General features: G+C 36.9%; 1 protein-coding gene across 3 annotated transcripts in view; it reads right to left on the reverse strand.

The window, feature by feature from the left end:
- The window catches only part of LOC107200205, a 28,509-nt gene that overhangs the window by 8,792 nt on the left and 1,754 nt on the right, over positions 1-17,963 (reverse strand). The window contains exons 4-9 of one of the 3 annotated variants that reach the window (XM_033512177.1): positions 13,245-13,278; positions 6,460-6,510; positions 4,510-4,587; positions 1,526-1,662; positions 851-970; positions 297-327 (exon numbers count right to left, since the gene is read on the reverse strand). In XM_033512177.1, the coding sequence (XP_033368068.1) occupies positions 297-327; positions 851-970; positions 1,526-1,662; positions 4,510-4,587; positions 6,460-6,510; positions 13,245-13,278 (451 nt within the window). Of the gene's footprint in view, positions 1-296; positions 328-850; positions 971-1,525; positions 1,663-4,509; positions 4,588-6,459; positions 6,511-10,649; positions 10,723-13,244; positions 13,279-17,963 lie in introns of those variants that run through there. The other 2 variants (XM_015618352.2, XM_015618351.3) reach the window with 2 other exon arrangements.

Below are 17,963 nucleotides of genomic sequence, written 5' to 3' on the forward strand. Positions count from 1 at the left end.
ATTCTGAGAAAGCCATCTAGCACCATTTTTCCACACTTTTTTACTTTCCTTGATGAGCAAATTAACTGCAGTTATCATAAATACCTCCGGAACCAAGAAGTTAAAAAACAGATAAGGAAGTCTGGTAAATTCCTCCTTTCATTGCTTTAAAATCACAAAAAACCTCTGAAAACATTTTGTGGTACTACACGTTAAATGTTTTATATCAGTCAAACCCTTTGAGTTCACCTACTAAGTCAAATTAAGCCAAATATCAATTATATCAAATCTACTACATTCAAGAAATTCAGACTTACATGAGGTAGCTGGTCTTGTGTAACCTTCAATCTAAAAATAGAAAACGTTTCATATCAGAATGCTTCTAACTAAAATTTCATAATGACAGTCTCTACTGCAACTGCCTTTAAGAAAAGAACTTTTATTTATGCCAATGTAATTAAATTGAATTCCTCACATACAGATAAAAACTCCTGTAAATATAAATGAATTTTGAGAAAAACTTTGCTTACATTTGAGAAAATTTAACTTTCAAAAATTAAAAATTATTGAAGTAATAAAATTTCTGAATCACTAAATTCAGACTGAACAATTTTCAATTTAAAACACCTAAAACCTTAAAAATATAAAGCTTTGATTTTTTTTCAGATGGATTTCAATACTACAGTTCTCTTCCCCAGATTTTTCAGGGCAATCTAAAGGTAAGCCTTAGTTCAACTCACTACTACACTTCCTAGAAATGCACATAAATTTAACAAGGTTTGACAGCAGTACTTTTAAAATTTATTCTATCAAATATAAATGAACTGATAAAAGACACATGAACAGATACTTTACATTTATTTCCAATTACCTTATACATTTTTAATCCTTCGCTTTTCTCTAGCTCTCCTGCTATCCGTTTGAGAAACGAGACTTTGCATTCTTTTGCATCTGATGGTTTTCTCCTCATTTTATCTGGAAATTCTTTAGACTGTAAACAAAATCAGCTTGAAAAGGTTAATATCAAAGTTTATCACAATATTAGAAAATTTACACATTTCACCTTCTGGAACAGAAGACTCATAAACATTGATTTGAATATTATCAGTTAATTTCTTTTCTGCAACATATCTAATCAAATTTTAGAATTACTAAAGGAGTCTTCAAAACAAAAAATGGATACCATGCAAAGCTTGCTACCAAAAGGAAACAACACCCTCTGTACCAAATCCAGCAATGTTATGGACATGTTGGGGAATAAAAAAGAATCACATTGTTTTTGGAACCTCATCCTAAAAGTAATCTAAACACTTAGGAACAGACTTTGGGGCTGGAATAGACAGGCAGCCCTGGACTGTACTGCCTCAATAGCTCACAGCATCAGAGTTCTTCATGTTGGTCTGACCCAGGGAGAGTCAACTATAGAAGTGTTGAAAATTTATCATATAGGAGTTTAAACTTCAAACGATCTAATTATTTAGGGGAAAAAAAATAAAAGGGGAGTATCATAAAGAAACTGTGATCAAAATGCACCAAAATTACTCACAATGTATTCTCTTCTGTGTTTATATCCACTAAGATGTTCTATCATAGGTGCCACTTCTGTATTACATCCACACAGCCTGCACTCATAACGTGGCTCTCTTCTTCCTTCAAATCGGATTTCAACCACATGTTCTAAACCTGTAAAAGCAAGAGTTACAAATATCTCTATTTTACTACAGACTACTGAAACAAATGCATTCTTTTTAATGCTGTTCATTAAATTCAAAATTAATCAATTTTCAGAATTTGGCACTCCTTCAGGATCACTTCAGTGCTTGTTTGGACTTACTACTCACATCAGCTAAATTTATCTCTTTCTAATGTCTTATTCTGAAAGGACATACGCCATCTATGGCAGATTTCCAAGCCCACCAAATATATTTCATGCACCTTTACTTCTGTCTGGGATATTTTTTCAAGAAGCTAAGAAAGAAAATGAGAATAAGAGATGCCTACAAATGTCTAGATTTAAAAACTGCATCTAAAACACTTAGTCAAACATAATTTGGACAGTATCCAAGTCAAAGTAAAGACATTAATCATTTCACAAAACCAAATCTTTCGTAGTCTGAAAATGTTCCATAAACCTTTAAGAATTACAAGAATGAAAATTGGATTTTTCTTCATTTTTCTTAGAAATTACTGAGACAATCCCTTAAAAGTATTCAGAAATCTTCAAATTTGAGGTTTTTTAACCTAGCATGAAAAGTTTTATTCTGAAAAGTTTTAATATAATAAATTTAAAAGCAGTTTAAAACAAATAGGAAAATCCTGCAGATGTTTTCCTTATGTCATAATTTCCAGTACTCTATATTTGTGATGGGTTGATCCCAGCCAGCAGCCAAGAACCACACAGCTGCTTGCTCACTCACATGCACACCCCTCAGCAGGGTGGGGAAAACACAGGAAGAACAAAAGAAACAAAACTCACGGACTTAAAGACAGTTTAACAAGTTAAGGAAAGAGGGGTAAAAAACCCCCAAACCAACCAACATGCAAAAACCCATAGATCACTTCCCCACAAGCAAACCAATGCCCACCCACAGTCTCTGAAACAGCCACCTTGGAAGTCAAACCCTGGTTCCCCCCGTTTTTTCTTTCTTTACCACAGCTGTGATTACTGAGCATAACATTACGTGGTACAGAACATCCTTTGTGCCAGTTTGGGTCAGCTGCCCTGGATGTGCCACCTCCCAGTTTCTTGCCCACCCCCAGCTTACTCAAGGTTTGAGAACCCAGAGTAACAAAAGTCTTGATGCAGGTGCACTGCCCAGCAACAGGAAAAAGCACTAGGGTCTGATCAAAACTGCTTGTCACTAATCCAAAACATACAGGCTGCTATGAAGAAATTCACCTCCATCTCAGACCTGCTACAGTATCATACTGCTAAATCTTAACTCTGAAAATAAACTATCACCAAATGAACTGTAAGTGTTCTTGCAGCTGAAGTGTTTTCTATTAAAAATGCTTATAGTAAAGTATTAATATTAAAAAAGCCTAGCAATTTACTATGTGGAGTAACTACAAGACAAAGCACTAAACAGAGAAATTTTCTGCTAATACTACGAAACTTGCTACTTAGGCTTTCATCAGAGAAACTAGGCCATCATGACACACTTGGAATACTAAGGTCACTGACAAGCAGCCTTGCTTCTCTCCTAAAGGTTGCCTAATCTAGCAGTTAGAAAGCAAGCATTAAAATTAATCTCACTACTTCAAGTGTAGCCAAAGACAGTGAGGAAAAATATCTCACTAAACAGAAACATCTGTATATCCCACCAGATGGAAAGCCACAAAGAACCACAGCTGATGACAAGTCACCAGTGACATAAAGTCCAGTTGGAGGCCAGAAGGCAGCAGTGCACCCCAGGGGTCAGTACTGGGTCCAGTCCTGCTCAAAACCTTCATTAATGATCTGGATGATGATGCAGAGCACAACTTCAGCAAGGCTGATGATGACACATAACTGGGAGGGGCTGCCTGATACACCGCAGGGTTGTGCTGCCATACAGAGGGACTCTGAGTGGCTGGAGCTGGGCTGACAGGAAGCTCAGGCAGATCAGCAAGGGGAAGTGCCAAGTCCTGCATCCAGAGAAGAACAAGCCCAGGCACCAGACCATGCTAGGGGCTGGCTAGCCAGGAAGCACATTGGCAGGAAAAGACCTAGTGGACACCAAGCTGAAGATGGGCCATCAAAGGCTGATGGTAGCCTGGGCTGCACAAGGAGGAATGCTGACAACACGCTCCAGTCAGCACAAGGAGGGCCATTCCTGGAGTGCTGTGTCAAATTCTGGAATGCCCAGTACAAGAGACATGGGCATAAGAAGGGCCATGAAAATGACAAAGGTACTAGAGCATCTCTCCCATGAGAAAAGCTGAGAAAGCTGGAACTGTTCAGCCTGAAGAGGAGAAAGTCCAGAGGGGATCTCATCACTGTGTATAAATATTTGAGGCGAGGGTGCAAAGAGGGATCTGTTTCCAGTGGTGCCCAGTGGCAGGACAAGAGGCAATGGCACAACTGAAGCAGAAGATACTGTCTGAACAATAGGAAACACACTCTGGCTGAGAGGGTAGCTGCGCACTGGAACAGATTTCCCTGAGAGACTAGTTTTTCACCTTGGAGATACTCAAAAGCCATCTAGACTTGGTCCCAGACAACCTACTCTGTGACTTGAGCAGGAGCTAAAATCAGCATAGGCCCCTTCCAACCTCAACTATTCTGTGATCCGGAAAAAGCTTCTTTACTTAGGTGGCTCCTTCAAGAACAAGTTAACAGTTAAGAAGGCCTTTATAATACCCATTTATAATTTATAATTATAATACCCCTTTATAATAAACTAAAATTTAAATTGTATGAGACAGGTAATTTATTAAATACATTTACAGAAAATTAAACAGTAACTAAAATTCCACCTTTTATTTCAAAAGAAAGCCATTTGGTAACAAATTCAAAAGCATACAATTTATAAGACAAAAAAAACATACCAATTAGAGGTTCTTCTCTTCTGGGATCATTCATAAAATCCTTCAGATAGGTTACATACCCTGTGAATTTTCTCTTCACTGAAGTAAACAATACACACATAAAGAAACATTACACATTACATAGTTTAGACAATGTCTATGATCTAAAAGGAGTTTCTAGTGAGAGACTTTAGTGGTGACAAAATTCATTCCCACTCTGAGATGCAAAAGGAAAACAGGCAAGACCTCAGTCCCCCAGAGAAAAAGTCCAACACTTTGTCTTCCATAACAATTTTATACACAAGGATTTAATGTCTTCAAGGAAAGAACCAAATAAGCAAAACAAGACTTCTAACACAATTCAGTTTACTGAGGAAAGATATCAAGTTCACATTCGTAGTATGTCCCAGACTGTGTCAGGTCTCATGCAAAAAAGAAAAGCCGCCAACCTCCTCCTCCCCTTAAAACCCTAATACTCATACAGCATTCTGGGACTGCTTGTTTGGATTTGAAGTTCAAAAATTATACTGCCTTAAGGATAACAAAGAGCACAATCTTCACTAATACAGCAAATACCCAAAGGCTGCATAGACACATTTGGTATAGTCCTGAGTCTAAACTAGCAGTGTTTCAATCAGGGCTTTATCTTACTCCTCACTGAGTTTTAATAGCCTGTTTTTTGCTCTGCCTAAAACAATTCTAAAGCATTCCTGCTCAGCTTAGAACACCAGTACAGTTCAGCTAAATATACCTGCAAAACAATCCCAAAGAGGCATTAAGTATATTCAAATGTTGGACATTATAAAAGACCATGTTGAAGCGTTAAAATACATATATTTAATCTGAAAAAAAAAAGTGCAGAACTAGAATTTATCTACCTAATTACATAAAACTGACCAATTAATTATGTAAGAGTAATTAACACTGCTAGTTTCTTCAAATTGAAGCAAAGAAGTAGATATACCATAAACACTGAACTGTTACTGTATTCTTTCACACTAGGATGTCAGGTTATGGCTAAAGAAACCCCAACCACAACTTCACAAGAAGAGGGAATTCATTATTCATTCTTAAATATTCATTCCATTAGAAATAAGCCTGTGCTGCCATCAAGTTGAACTCCATAACTGCACACAAGGATAAACTTCACTAAGTTGCACCATTTAGATGAAAATCCTCTTGCAATTTAACAGTGCTACAAAATACCTCGTGGGACACCTCCTACCACAACAACGTGTCCCGTTCCAACCAAAAGTTCACAGTCCTCTTAAAATCCTTCTGTGTTTTGGTTGGGGATTTTTATTGCCTGAAGTGACATGCAGCAGTAGCATGTGACAGAGTTAACAGGTAACAAGTTGGTGCCACGTAATTCATCTCCACAGACAGGCTTATCAACACTTAAGTGTGTGCATTTGTGTGCCTGTGCAGCAACTCAGTCTGAGCTGGTTACTTCCAAGCTGACAGACAAAGGCACGTAATCTTTCGGAAAGATGCACACAGAAAAAAGTTAAAGGTCTCATCAAGGTAAGAGCCACTTTCTTCTTGTCTCCTAACACACAGCTAAATACTCTTGTCTTAGTAGCATCTTAATAGCAAACAACCCATGCTGCTCTTGGTTTACATGCTTTTTCACTGTATGCTGAGCATGCTGCAATTTTTTTATTGGAAACTTCACCAATTAAAAAAATGATAGCGAGGTTCACTATGATATTAAGAGATAATCATGAAGACAGCAACTATGTCTCAAGTTTGAAAGTCTTTCTGTAAAAAAACTTGTACTTTCATATTCTTCTAAGATCTTTTATTACATAAATTAACCAGTGCACAAAATAAAAGCAATGGTTCAAATGCTTGGCAGCTTGCATTCCTTCTTTCTAGACCATAATCAAAACACCAGCTTCAGTCACCACTGAAATAAAACCAGCAATTTCAAGGTTGCATCTGAAAAAGGTATCATTTATATTCAGCTACCTCGTCTGAGCACTCGATACTTCATCGGAACTTGGATAAGTGCAGAAGAACCTAGGATAAAAGTTTGACAGTCAGATTACTTCTCATTTGCATTTAGTAAATACTTAGTAGATCATTGAAACATGTTACAAAATTTAACACTTATCTTCATTTTGCAGTTTAATACAGGCCAAGTTTTCCATCTTGATAGGTTTTCTTTAATTTCATTGTTTTATCTCCCATTTCACTTCCCCATCAACACAAAATACCAAACACACAGATGTCACAGAAACCCAGAATATTAAATTCTTATTTTATTTTTAAGTGCTTTTCATACTGGATACTTATTTTAATTATTCAGTATCATGCTTGACAATAAATCTCTCAACAAAAGCTTCTTGTCTAAATACAGAGCCTAAACACAATCCCAGACACAATTAATATAGTCATTAAACTACATCTTCTTTTACATAGGGGTCTGTATCTATTCCTAATCACTCACAGCTTCAAAGTGAACATTAAGATGTGCATTTACACTCCTGCTAGAATTTCTCCCTTGCCCCTCTCTACCTCAAATCCATAGACACACAAACCACCATGCTTTAATGACCTTGTCAATATTTTGTAAGTCACAGCATTCAAGCTTAAAATAAACTGATATACTCATTTGATGGAAAGAGTGAAAGTTAAATTATTAATTATTTGCACACATAATTACTAATTTAGAAGTAAAAAAGGTTTCTAGAGTCATAGCAAACACAACATGGTGCATTATTTTTTTTTTTCCTCTTTCTGTATAATACAGGGAGTTAAGAGGTAAGTATCAAAGCTGTAAATCAAATCAAGACTACAAACATTTTGAAAACAACTCTGCAATACTAACATAAGGAAGGAGTATGGGAAAGTATATCTCCCTAGATTTCTTAAAAAAAAAATTATGCATCTTTTTCAGTTAAAAGCTTCAAAGTATCTGGTAGCAAGAAGATTCCCAGGCGTTCTGCAAGTACAACAATTACTTAATGTCAGAACTGTTCAGTTAGTGTCAGAAGCTCAAGTTACAATTCCAGGTCCAGCATGTGCAGACAACACAGCCAAATGCTATATGATACAAACAGGTGTATGAGAAAAAGTGCTTTATTTAGTTTACTTCTAGGAACAAAGTGAATTTACAGAGAATTGCACCAGAAGCAGTTCACAGCACATTCTACCTTAACATGGTTAGAGATTACAAATACAGTCAACCTAAAAATCAAGTTGTAGTTGATGTTATCACAAAAGGGAGACTGAATGGGGTTTTTTTATTAGAAAAAGCATTAAGTAAAGATCATTGCTGCCCACAGAAGTTGAACAAAGCAGTTTTGATCTTGAAGACTCTTCCCCCATTCAGCAACAGCAGGTTACCAGGCTAACATTTAATTCACGCTTACTAGCCCCATGGCTTTGTAATGTTATGAATAATATATTTCTTAAGCATCTCAAAACCAAACCAAAATAGGATTTTCTCTAAAACATACCAGACTGAATGAGCTGAAAATCACCTGGTTTGCCAGGCTCAAAGGGAAACAATCAACAAAGCAGCCTCCTGGTGTTCAGTAAGCAGCAGAATCCCCCGAAGAGCAAATTCCAGGGCCCACAATGATGCACCTCCAACCAGGTTACTGATGTTTGCATTCATAAAATACCCTCAGAAAATTCACAGGCAACAGTAATTTAGGGGATACAACCAATGCCACAGCTTCAGCTGAGCGGGACCTTGGGAACACTGAGATAGTTGAGGCATCTCACTGCAGAATATCTTATACCCCATTATCCAGGACTTGCAAGGAAGAATACTATCATCCTTGTTCAGTTCAAGGAGGATGTAGAGAAAGCAGAGGGGGCCCAGCAAAACGGCTAGCACAACAAACAACCCAAGGCAAATAACTTATGAGCACAGGTTTGGGAACTGCACTGTCTAAAGGGGACTAAGAGGAGATATAATAGCATGGATACCTGAACAGCAGCTACAAAATATCCAGCCTTGTGGGATGTGACAAAAGTATTAAAAAGTAGGAGCCAGAAATAGTTGCTTCAGGTGCAAAGATTAGATATTAGGAAAAAATTCCTCTTCAAGCAGAGAAGCAACTACAGACCGATTAAACACAGGTAGCACAGCCTCGGTCTGTGAAGATGTTCAAGGATTCAGCAATCTAGTGATGATCCAGCACTGGCTGTAGTCCTGCTTCAATCAGGAAGTTAGGAAATCACCAAATCAGTCTCAGGAAATCTCTTCCACCTAATTATTTTATTCAGTAAGAGCTATTTTCCAAATACTAGCTATGTACATGAACAAACAAATAAAAAAACCCAACAACTTCCCGAAAAACCCTTTCCTTTCAATATTCAATTACAGAGTGCTGAACATATAAAAGGTAGAGAACAAAGAAACATCTGTATATGTTATTTGTAATGCACAAACATTCCTAATGACTACCAGAAATGTAACAGCCCTGTTTCAAAACAAAAGGGAGTTTCAAAACAAAACTGTCAGTTCAGCTACTCAGCATCAACAAGGATGTCCCAAGATCAATGCCACAGATTCCCTTTCGATTACAAAAGACGCCAGATTCCACCATGTCGAAGAACTCCACAAGAGAAGAGTATTAAAGGTTGTTCAAAGAGTGTTCCATCCTATACTTCTATTATTACGGCTTTCCTTTGAAGACTTAAAAGTAGTTATGCACCCAAAAGCACATCCTTATCCATGTTTACACTGAGCATAGAGGGACATGTTAAAACATATCAATTTCTTAAAATATTAAGCTGAAATGCTGATCAGGATACTGGTAAGGTTATCATTGATGAACACAAGGCAGAATCCACAACATTTGTGCCTTCACTGGAGGAAGAACTTGTCATCAGTGCTGTTTAATAACTGCAGTTATTTTCACACTGGGTTCTTCTCCTTAACTCCATGTTTTACAGAACAACCATAATGAAGCTTTCTTTCCTCATTGTGCCATTTACAGGTTTAATTTGAAGGATACAGATGCAGATAGATAGATCCAGCACCTAAGAACATACAACATCCCTTTTTACACTTTTCATTTGTATTGCCGTAAGAGCAGGACAAGCTACCTCTGCATCATACTGTAATGCAAGAAAAATTCCACAGGCTGTACAAAAAAATGGCATTAATCCACTCCTGTCTGCCATATTCATTTCAGCAATAAAGCAAGGCAGCCCATCAAGGGCTTTAATAGGGCTCATACTCTGTATTATGCCTCTTGCCTGAGGCATGAGTTTACTAAGAATAGTAAACCACTGTATTTTGCTACTGCCGAGTAAATGTTTGCCTATGTGCATATTGGCATTGCCTCATCATTTAATGCCTCTTGCTCAAAGCAAAAAGCTTTCAAAACTTTTCTATTTTGGCCAATAGACGCCAAGAAGAAAAAAAAAAAAAAGCAATGTTCATTGCCCTCTGCTCCTTACGAACACATGGGCAACTGCCTTAAAAAAGAGCTGAAAGAAGTATTCCATCTGTCCAATTATATCACTGTACAACAGAACCATACAACTGAAATTTATGTACTCAGGTGTATTTTGACTTAAAACTCTTAGTAAAGTCTCAGAATTTTGTTATCTTCTATTTCCACATCTTCCATTATGCTGCTTTCCTCTGAACTGCTGAAGAGGGAAAAAAAAAAATCCAATTCTGTCATTACCACAAAAATGGCTTGGGGATAGTTTTGCCATATGGAAACTCACATGGTAATGTGATGAAGAAAGATGCCTTTCTTACAGGAAGTGGAACTCATCCAAAAACAAACATCTGTAATCAGATGCATTTCCTCACTTAACTGACCTCAAAGCCAACATGATTGTACAGTCACACAGGTTGCATGCACTCACCACTTCTGGATCAGCAACTAACTTTTGATGGGTTCAGAAAGGATACATGGCATATCCCAATTAGAAACACTCAGAATCCAAACACTGTCTTTTTAAATTTTGGTTTACAAATGACAGGTGTTTGGTTTACAAGGGAGGTGTTCTCCCTACTGACTTGATTTTTTTTAATTCTGCAGAAAGGAAGAAAATGCAGATGTTGATGTAAAACATTCTGAATATGTCAAGCCTCATCCTCTGAAGTACCTGTTCATTTTTAGACAATGTACATTTCAGATACTTGTCAGGTATCCTACCAAATTATTTCCAAGAAAGCTCACCCTTCACTTTCACAATATTTTCTTCCTGGTTCTTTGAACTCCAGCTCTGTGAACACGCTGTCACATTTCAGTCTCACTGGAACATTTGATAGCATGAACATTAGAATAAGATTGCAGATCCAGGAACAATAACAAAATCATCTCATTAATCTATATACTGAAATAAAATTAGATTCATACTTTACACAGTACCTCTAATTCAAGAATATACGTACTTTCCATGTTCAGTCACAAAACTTTACTACTGAATTTAGTAATTTTTTTTCATGCTTCTTTCATAGGTTTACAAACAGTAAAAAAACAAAATCAGCTACTTAAAAAGAAAAAATAAAGGCTAGACAAATTCATAATTTATTCTTTTGTATCAGTGACAGAGCACAATGAATTGACTGGATCTGCTGGAACTTGAAGGAGAATTATTTATATAATTGGTAATAAGTCCTGAGGAGAGTTCAAGAATTTCTACATACATTTTGACTATATAATTCTACATTACAGTTCCTAACCTCTGAAAAGCTACTTAAGAAAAAAGTTTTTCTACTTGTAAAAAACCCAAAGCAGCACAACTGAAACATACAAATTAATTTAATTAGGCCAAATTTCAGCCTTTTTGGACAAGTAAACCCTACCAGTGCCTTGAAGAATCTTCAGTGAAGATTCTTGATCTTCAGTGAAGCAGAATGCAACAGATAGAGTAGAATAAAGGAGACAACAATAGTATTAATAATTTTTTATTGGAACTAAGTTTCTGATTGCTTCAAAATGATTGCCAAGGCAGAGAACTTTCTGAATAAAAGCACACCTTGCAATGCTTCTGACATGTGGTACCCTGTGATGTTGGCACTCTTCCAGAAGTTACAGGTAACTTGCTTACCAAAGCTTCTAGATTCTTCACTTTAATAACCCGATATTTTGACTTCTGCAGGTATTTATTCTTCTGCAGGATACATTCCAGTTGAAAGATTCCAAGTCATGACATTTCCAAAGATATTGTTTGTAGCATGCACACATTCTTAACCCATGGAATAAGTATTCTCCACGGAACACAAAGACTGTAGTACATACAGCACTATTTTCTAAAGCCATAGGTCTTCACAACAGGCTCCTGCATTGCACCACTCTTTTCACAGTCTTGCTGCCACAACTTCTGTTGTCTTATGCAAGTCACACTTTCTGCCAGATGCATACCATACATTATTCCTCCAAAACCAGATTTTAAGATCTCTTCACTTAATGAGTATTACTTTTAACAATCATTTCTGACATGAAATTCAAAGAAATCTGTAGAAAGTGTCTTCCAGTAAAAGCCCTTGACCAGAGCCACACAAATCTGTTCTTAATGCTGAGGTGTATATACAATTCTGCAGCGCTTGAATCCATTGGACTTTGAGAAGACCTGAAAGTTTTTTCAACTCTTCAAATTCTGTCAGAGCTTCATTACAACGTAGCAGTCATTGCTGCCAGGCAAAAACTTGTAACTCTTCTCTCACACTTGAATAAGGTGTCTTGCACTAACTCCCTGAGCAGCAGAAAACCTTAAGAGCAGCTAATGAAGCCCAGTGTCGTAGAAAAGGGCCTCTAACCAGTGTTTTCCCAGGCCTCCCTTGTATGTTGATTCTTTAGGGTCCAGAAAGCGGTGAGCTCAGCCTGTAGTACTTCCCTCAGTACAGGACTGACACTGTCACTCTTGCCTGTGCAGATGTGTATTTTGAGGCACCTTTGATCAACTTGGTTCAAAAAGGCTGAGAGGTTCAAAAGACACTGGGGAACAGATGATAAAGGTGGAATGTAAGCCTTGCTTCCTGGGAGAAGAGGCTAAGAAGATAAAGTAGAAGTGAAAGGCTTGTTTCTTGTGTGACTGATTGTAAAATCATTTTGGTTTTTAATAATCTCATTGATTTTTATCAGTATTCCCACATCTGCTCATGCCTCTGCTTTCTGTGTGTCATACGAAGCTTTACAAGATTTTCATTTCCACCGTGACATAGGTATACACCACATTGTCAATGTTTCACCACAACTCTTACTTTCATTGACATATGACAGTCTGGATTCACATTCTCAATTTCTGGGGAAAAAGACACCCCAAAAACCAAATTCACCTTGTGTACATCTTTGCTCCTCCAAGTCCACTACAATAAAGAGAGGCAGAACATTCCTGTCACGCAGCCAAGCAGCTTCAGCACTGGTAGAGCTGCATCTGCAACAGTGCTGTGTTAGCCTGCTGATTTAGCTTCTCAGCATTCTGCCTGAAGCTCAGCAGTCAGAGCATCAAGCTGACAGACAAGTGGGAGACAGTTTAGCCTGGGAAGGTGAGAAACTAAAACACTGACTATACATCTCACCACTAGACAGATATATAAATATTTATATATGAAAAGGCATAACTAAGGTTTCATACTCTAAAACAATTCTTTGCTCAGCAGTTCACTAGACAGATATCTCAGAAGAATGTTCAGCATATAAAGAGAAACACAGTTACAGACATATAAATCAGAAAATGAAAGTACCTGAACTATTAGAAAAGCAACAAAACAGTAAATCCCCAAGCAATATCTATCCTAGGAGGCTGGAAGAAAAAAGTATTATACTTACTATAGAAATTCCTGCGTCTCAGGGCTTTCTCTTGCTTTAATTATGAAGATGCAAGTCATCCCAAAATAAAATAAGAAAAAGAAATTAATGTGCTGCATCATTCAAAGGAAAATCCTAGCACTTCCAGAGAAGCCTTTGCAGATTAATTGGATTACAGGCCAAAGTTTCCTTTGTCAAATAGGAAAAATTAGAGCCTTTATAATTTTCTGCAAAAGCTGGAAGTGCTGACAAAACTGTACTTACAGTTAACACAAGCTTACTTTCAAGAAAGCCCTGTTATTTAATATAGTTTCAAGAAATGATTATGGCTTGAAACAAAACATCTGAAGGATGCCAGGAAAACCTAAAGTACGATTACTGCTCCTAAGTTTTCAGAAGGTGTAGTTCCAACAAAATAAATAAGGAAAAAATAACAAAAATAAGGAAAAAAAAAATCTCACCCCAAAGGGAAAAACTACCTAAAAACAGCTCACCCACAATTTTGAGTGGATTTGATTAAACCTTAAGGCTAGCTGAATCTCAGGAAAGATCATTCATACCATGAAGAACAGGAAAAGTGTCTTTCTGGCTGAATTCAGAACAGATGATGGATTTTTGGCAGAAACTAAAGAAAAGAGGAACTTAAACTCCCACTTAATAGCCAAAGCAATCCTGACTCATTTTGAGAATTTTCTGTCAAGTAAACACAAACTTGTCATTTACAAGAATGGAACAATAAGTGTGATCATTCTACCACTACAGTAGCTGTCTGTCCAGAGCAGTCCATGGAGTTAAATGCTGTATTTTCAATATTCAGTGGCATGAAAGAGATGCTGGACATGGGTGTGAAAATTCAATAGGAAGCAAGACTGACACAATAGTTAATTGTCAAGAAGCCAAGTAGCTATACTTCCATGGCATTTACAATATAAGGGAAGTTACTTCGGTCCTGGTATTGCCACTGGCAGTGGATGGTTTTGTATAAATGCAGCAAGATTTCATAAGCTTAGAAATACAGACACAGTGTTCCTTGCAGTTATGCTGCTCCCAGTGCTTTTGTTACTCGTTCTCCAGTTTTACAACAAACAGCTGCTAATACCAAGATCTTCAGACAAGTGCAGAAAACTTAGCAACTGTGAGCTGCTATTCAAAGAGAATTTCTTCCAAACTATATTCAGACAATCAACTTTGCACCTGTGTTACTACCTTTGTTAATACTAGAAATGCAGTTTCACACCTGAAGCTAAAGGTTCCATTTTACTTATGTTCCCTGCTACTAGATCAGGAATTAAGATTCTCACACATTAGGTAAGAAAGTTATTCTCTGTTCTGGTTCAGGGATTGCAACAGCTGTTTTTGAGCTAAGCCTGTGAAAAGTTAGAGTAACTTTTGGCAAAGTGTCTAACTTTGAGAAGCCAAAACTCAAAAACTACTGGTTTTTAGAGTTCAAACCTTCCGTGCACATTGTAATCTGTACCAACTACTGTATAAAGTAGTTGTCCACACAAGTCAAATTCAGATTATCGAACAGAACAGTTACAAGTGCATAGTTAAGTATTATAAGAACATAACATAATTTTTCTTAAGCATACACAACCTTGAAATATATCAGAAGTACAAGGATATGCATGGAAATTCTACTTAATTTAATTCTTCAAGCTCATAGTAAGCAAATCAAGTTTTGGGGTTTTGTTTGTCTCCTGTTTGGTCCTTTCCCCTCAAAAGGAAAATTCCACAATTTAAGTTTTTCTGGATCATGAATATATGCTGCACAACACAACAGCATGCTTTTTGAGACCAAATATAAACAATCCAACAGCAAGGTAATTTTCCTGTAACTAGGTATGTTAGCATTCCAAGTATCAACACAATTATGTCTGACTGAAATATTTAAACAGCAATGGCTGATTTTACTGCCACAAAAAAGGACAGAAAAGTTGCCTACACATCAGATATTTCAACCAGAGGTTCTGATGCACAGCAATTGGGGTAAGAGGCAGAAGAAATAAGAACACTGAAATGGTGAAGACAAAGATTAATAGCTCTCTTCACAGATTTGAACACTTCTTGTTTCTAATGAGCCTGTAGAGTCTTGAATACAAGTTTTTCTCCTTTAGAGACATGGCAGGCATTTCTACCTATCTAACTCCAGATTTGGAGGGAGGGCAAGGAAAAGTGAATCTTTGAAAGAACCAGAACAGTCTTCATCTGTGTTCCACAGTTTACAAAATAGGCAATGCTCTTCTGCTGATAGCATACCTGCAAAGGCTGATCAAAATACATGGAAAAAAGATGTGCCACTCTAGGATTTCCTTTCTAGCAAACTGAGCTATAAAATTAATGCGCATTTACAAAAACAGAATAAATTATATCACACAGCATCATATTCCAGGTATATACACAGCAGGTGTATTTTATTTGGGGACCATTGTCCCAAAAAACCTAGATTTTTTTTTTCCTCAGCTGTGGAAAAAAAAACAAAAGGGCCAAACAAACACATCTTTCATGCATTATGTCCTCTACTACTCTCACAGGCCTGTTTAAATTAAAAGGACTAGTAAACATATATAAATGTTGTTTTCTAAACATTTTATCATAATGGCTAAAACTAAAATTCACCTGTTTTTCAGAGTACCCAATACCAGCCAACTCCAGTTTTAAGAGCCATGAATTATACACATATCTATGAATACTTTGGCTAATTTGCTTTTTATAACTCCCCTTCACATTAATACCTATTCTGCAATGAAGCCACAAAACCCCATCATTGTGCAACTATACAGAGGTCACACAGCACTCAATGAACAAGATACACACAGCATTGTACTGTGATCATCCCAGCCACACAATCTTTTGGTCATCAGCACCTTTTTAACAAGGGTCTGGTCTTATGAACTAACAGCACTAGAAAAAATTATGCAGAAACAACCTAGATAAATATCTTATATACCTACTCGAAATCCAGAACAACCAAACTACCCAGGTGGAAAAACAGGAAAAAAAAAGGGATATAATAGCCATGTACACTGAAATTCAACTGAAGTATTCCTACAAATCTGTCAGATAGCCAAGCTTTACTACTGCAGCTATAAAAAAAAAAAAAAATTTCTCTGAATAGCTATAGGAAACAGGCCAATGAAATGAGAATAATTTTATATATGTAGCATGTGTTTACATTTGTTTCTTCAAGTTCTCTTAATGACTGTCCTTCTGATGAAGGACTTCTTCCTGCATTTTTGAAATAACTTCTAGTGGCAGACAAGCACAGAGTATCTTTAACAATGCCATTTTAAAAACAAATGGGCAACTGCTAGTAAAAAGGCAATCTGACTGAAGTCATAAAAAAATGGCTAATAGATTGGTCAGGCTAGTACTGTGGTTTAGGAAAAGAACTACTCCCTTCTCTCCATTTTCTTATGTTGTCAGAACATCCTTTGGTATTATTTTAAATGGGAACTCCTCCAGTAAGGAACAACTAAAAGCTATTCACTATCTATATCTACCCTGTATTAAAAATAAACACAGGGTCAGGACTTTTATAGTTATTCCAAACCTAGTGGTACAAAACCCTGAAATCAATCTATGAGTCCTCATCTTTTTCCACCAAAGCCCACAATAGATTTCATAATTTAAAGAAAGAAACAGAAGATTACTGAAAAGAATGATAATGTGAGCTTGGAGAGTTATTCCTACAGCAATGCATCTGTGTGACTGACCACAACTCCACACACCAAATTTCACACCTAACAAAAATCCTGTTTTCAACCTGTCCTACTCTTGCTTGCTATCAGCTCAAGGATTTCACTAACACAAGCAACTTTGACAGATTTATCTGCCAAGACAAAAACAAATTAAATTTGTCCCAGCATACATCCAAACATGAAACAGAAGGAAAACTATATGTAGATTTTCTAATAAAATATATGCTGGGTTTCCTACTTTTTAAGGGAAAACCAGCAATACTTAAATTGCTAAGAAAGTTAGCTAAAAAACAAAAAAAGAAACAACCACAAAATCAAAGCAATTCTTTGCATCAGCAGGAACATTTGGCAGGACATGAAAAATACAACTGTACACTTCTACTTGATCAACAGGCAACAAGAAGACTCAATCCTGTGAGGGGAAAAAAGGGGGGGTGGAGAAAGTAAAGCCACTGACTCAAATAAGAATCAATGCTATTAAAGTGATCAGCAAACAGGTAACAGAATTCTATTAATGTCTCAATAGCAAAGAGGTGGGGAGATGCCCCTCATTCCCAAAAAAAAAAAAAAAAAAGAGGGCACACCAAGACTTGAGAAAGGCAGCTTTGCTGTTATCTCTAATGTTCCAGGAAGAATAAAATGTCATTAAGAAAACATCAGAGCAGGCTCTTCAGTGCCACAATAATACAATCTGATGGCACCAAAGGAGTACAGACAACTGAGTTATGTCTCACCTTTACAGACTGAGGATGTGGTGGAATTGTAAACAATCATCAGCCAAGCAACAGCCAAAGGATCAGTCACACAGCATTTGTAAAAGCCTCATCTCTAAATATACCCTCACAGAACGGTGCCTAATTATTTAATGTGTTTGCTTGCTTTGTGCTTAAAACAGGGAGCTGCTATTAAGATGCTTCAAACTGAACTATCAAGTGTCAGACTTGATAGTTAAGTCCACATAACTCCTTCAGGAAATCTGAACTGGAGTTACTATCGAAGTAAAGCTCATTTTATTCAAAGTACAGGTGAGTTATGTAGA

This window comes from Parus major, chromosome 2, assembly GCF_001522545.3.
Source record: "Parus major isolate Abel chromosome 2, Parus_major1.1, whole genome shotgun sequence".
Taxonomy (NCBI): Eukaryota; Metazoa; Chordata; class Aves; order Passeriformes; family Paridae; genus Parus; species Parus major.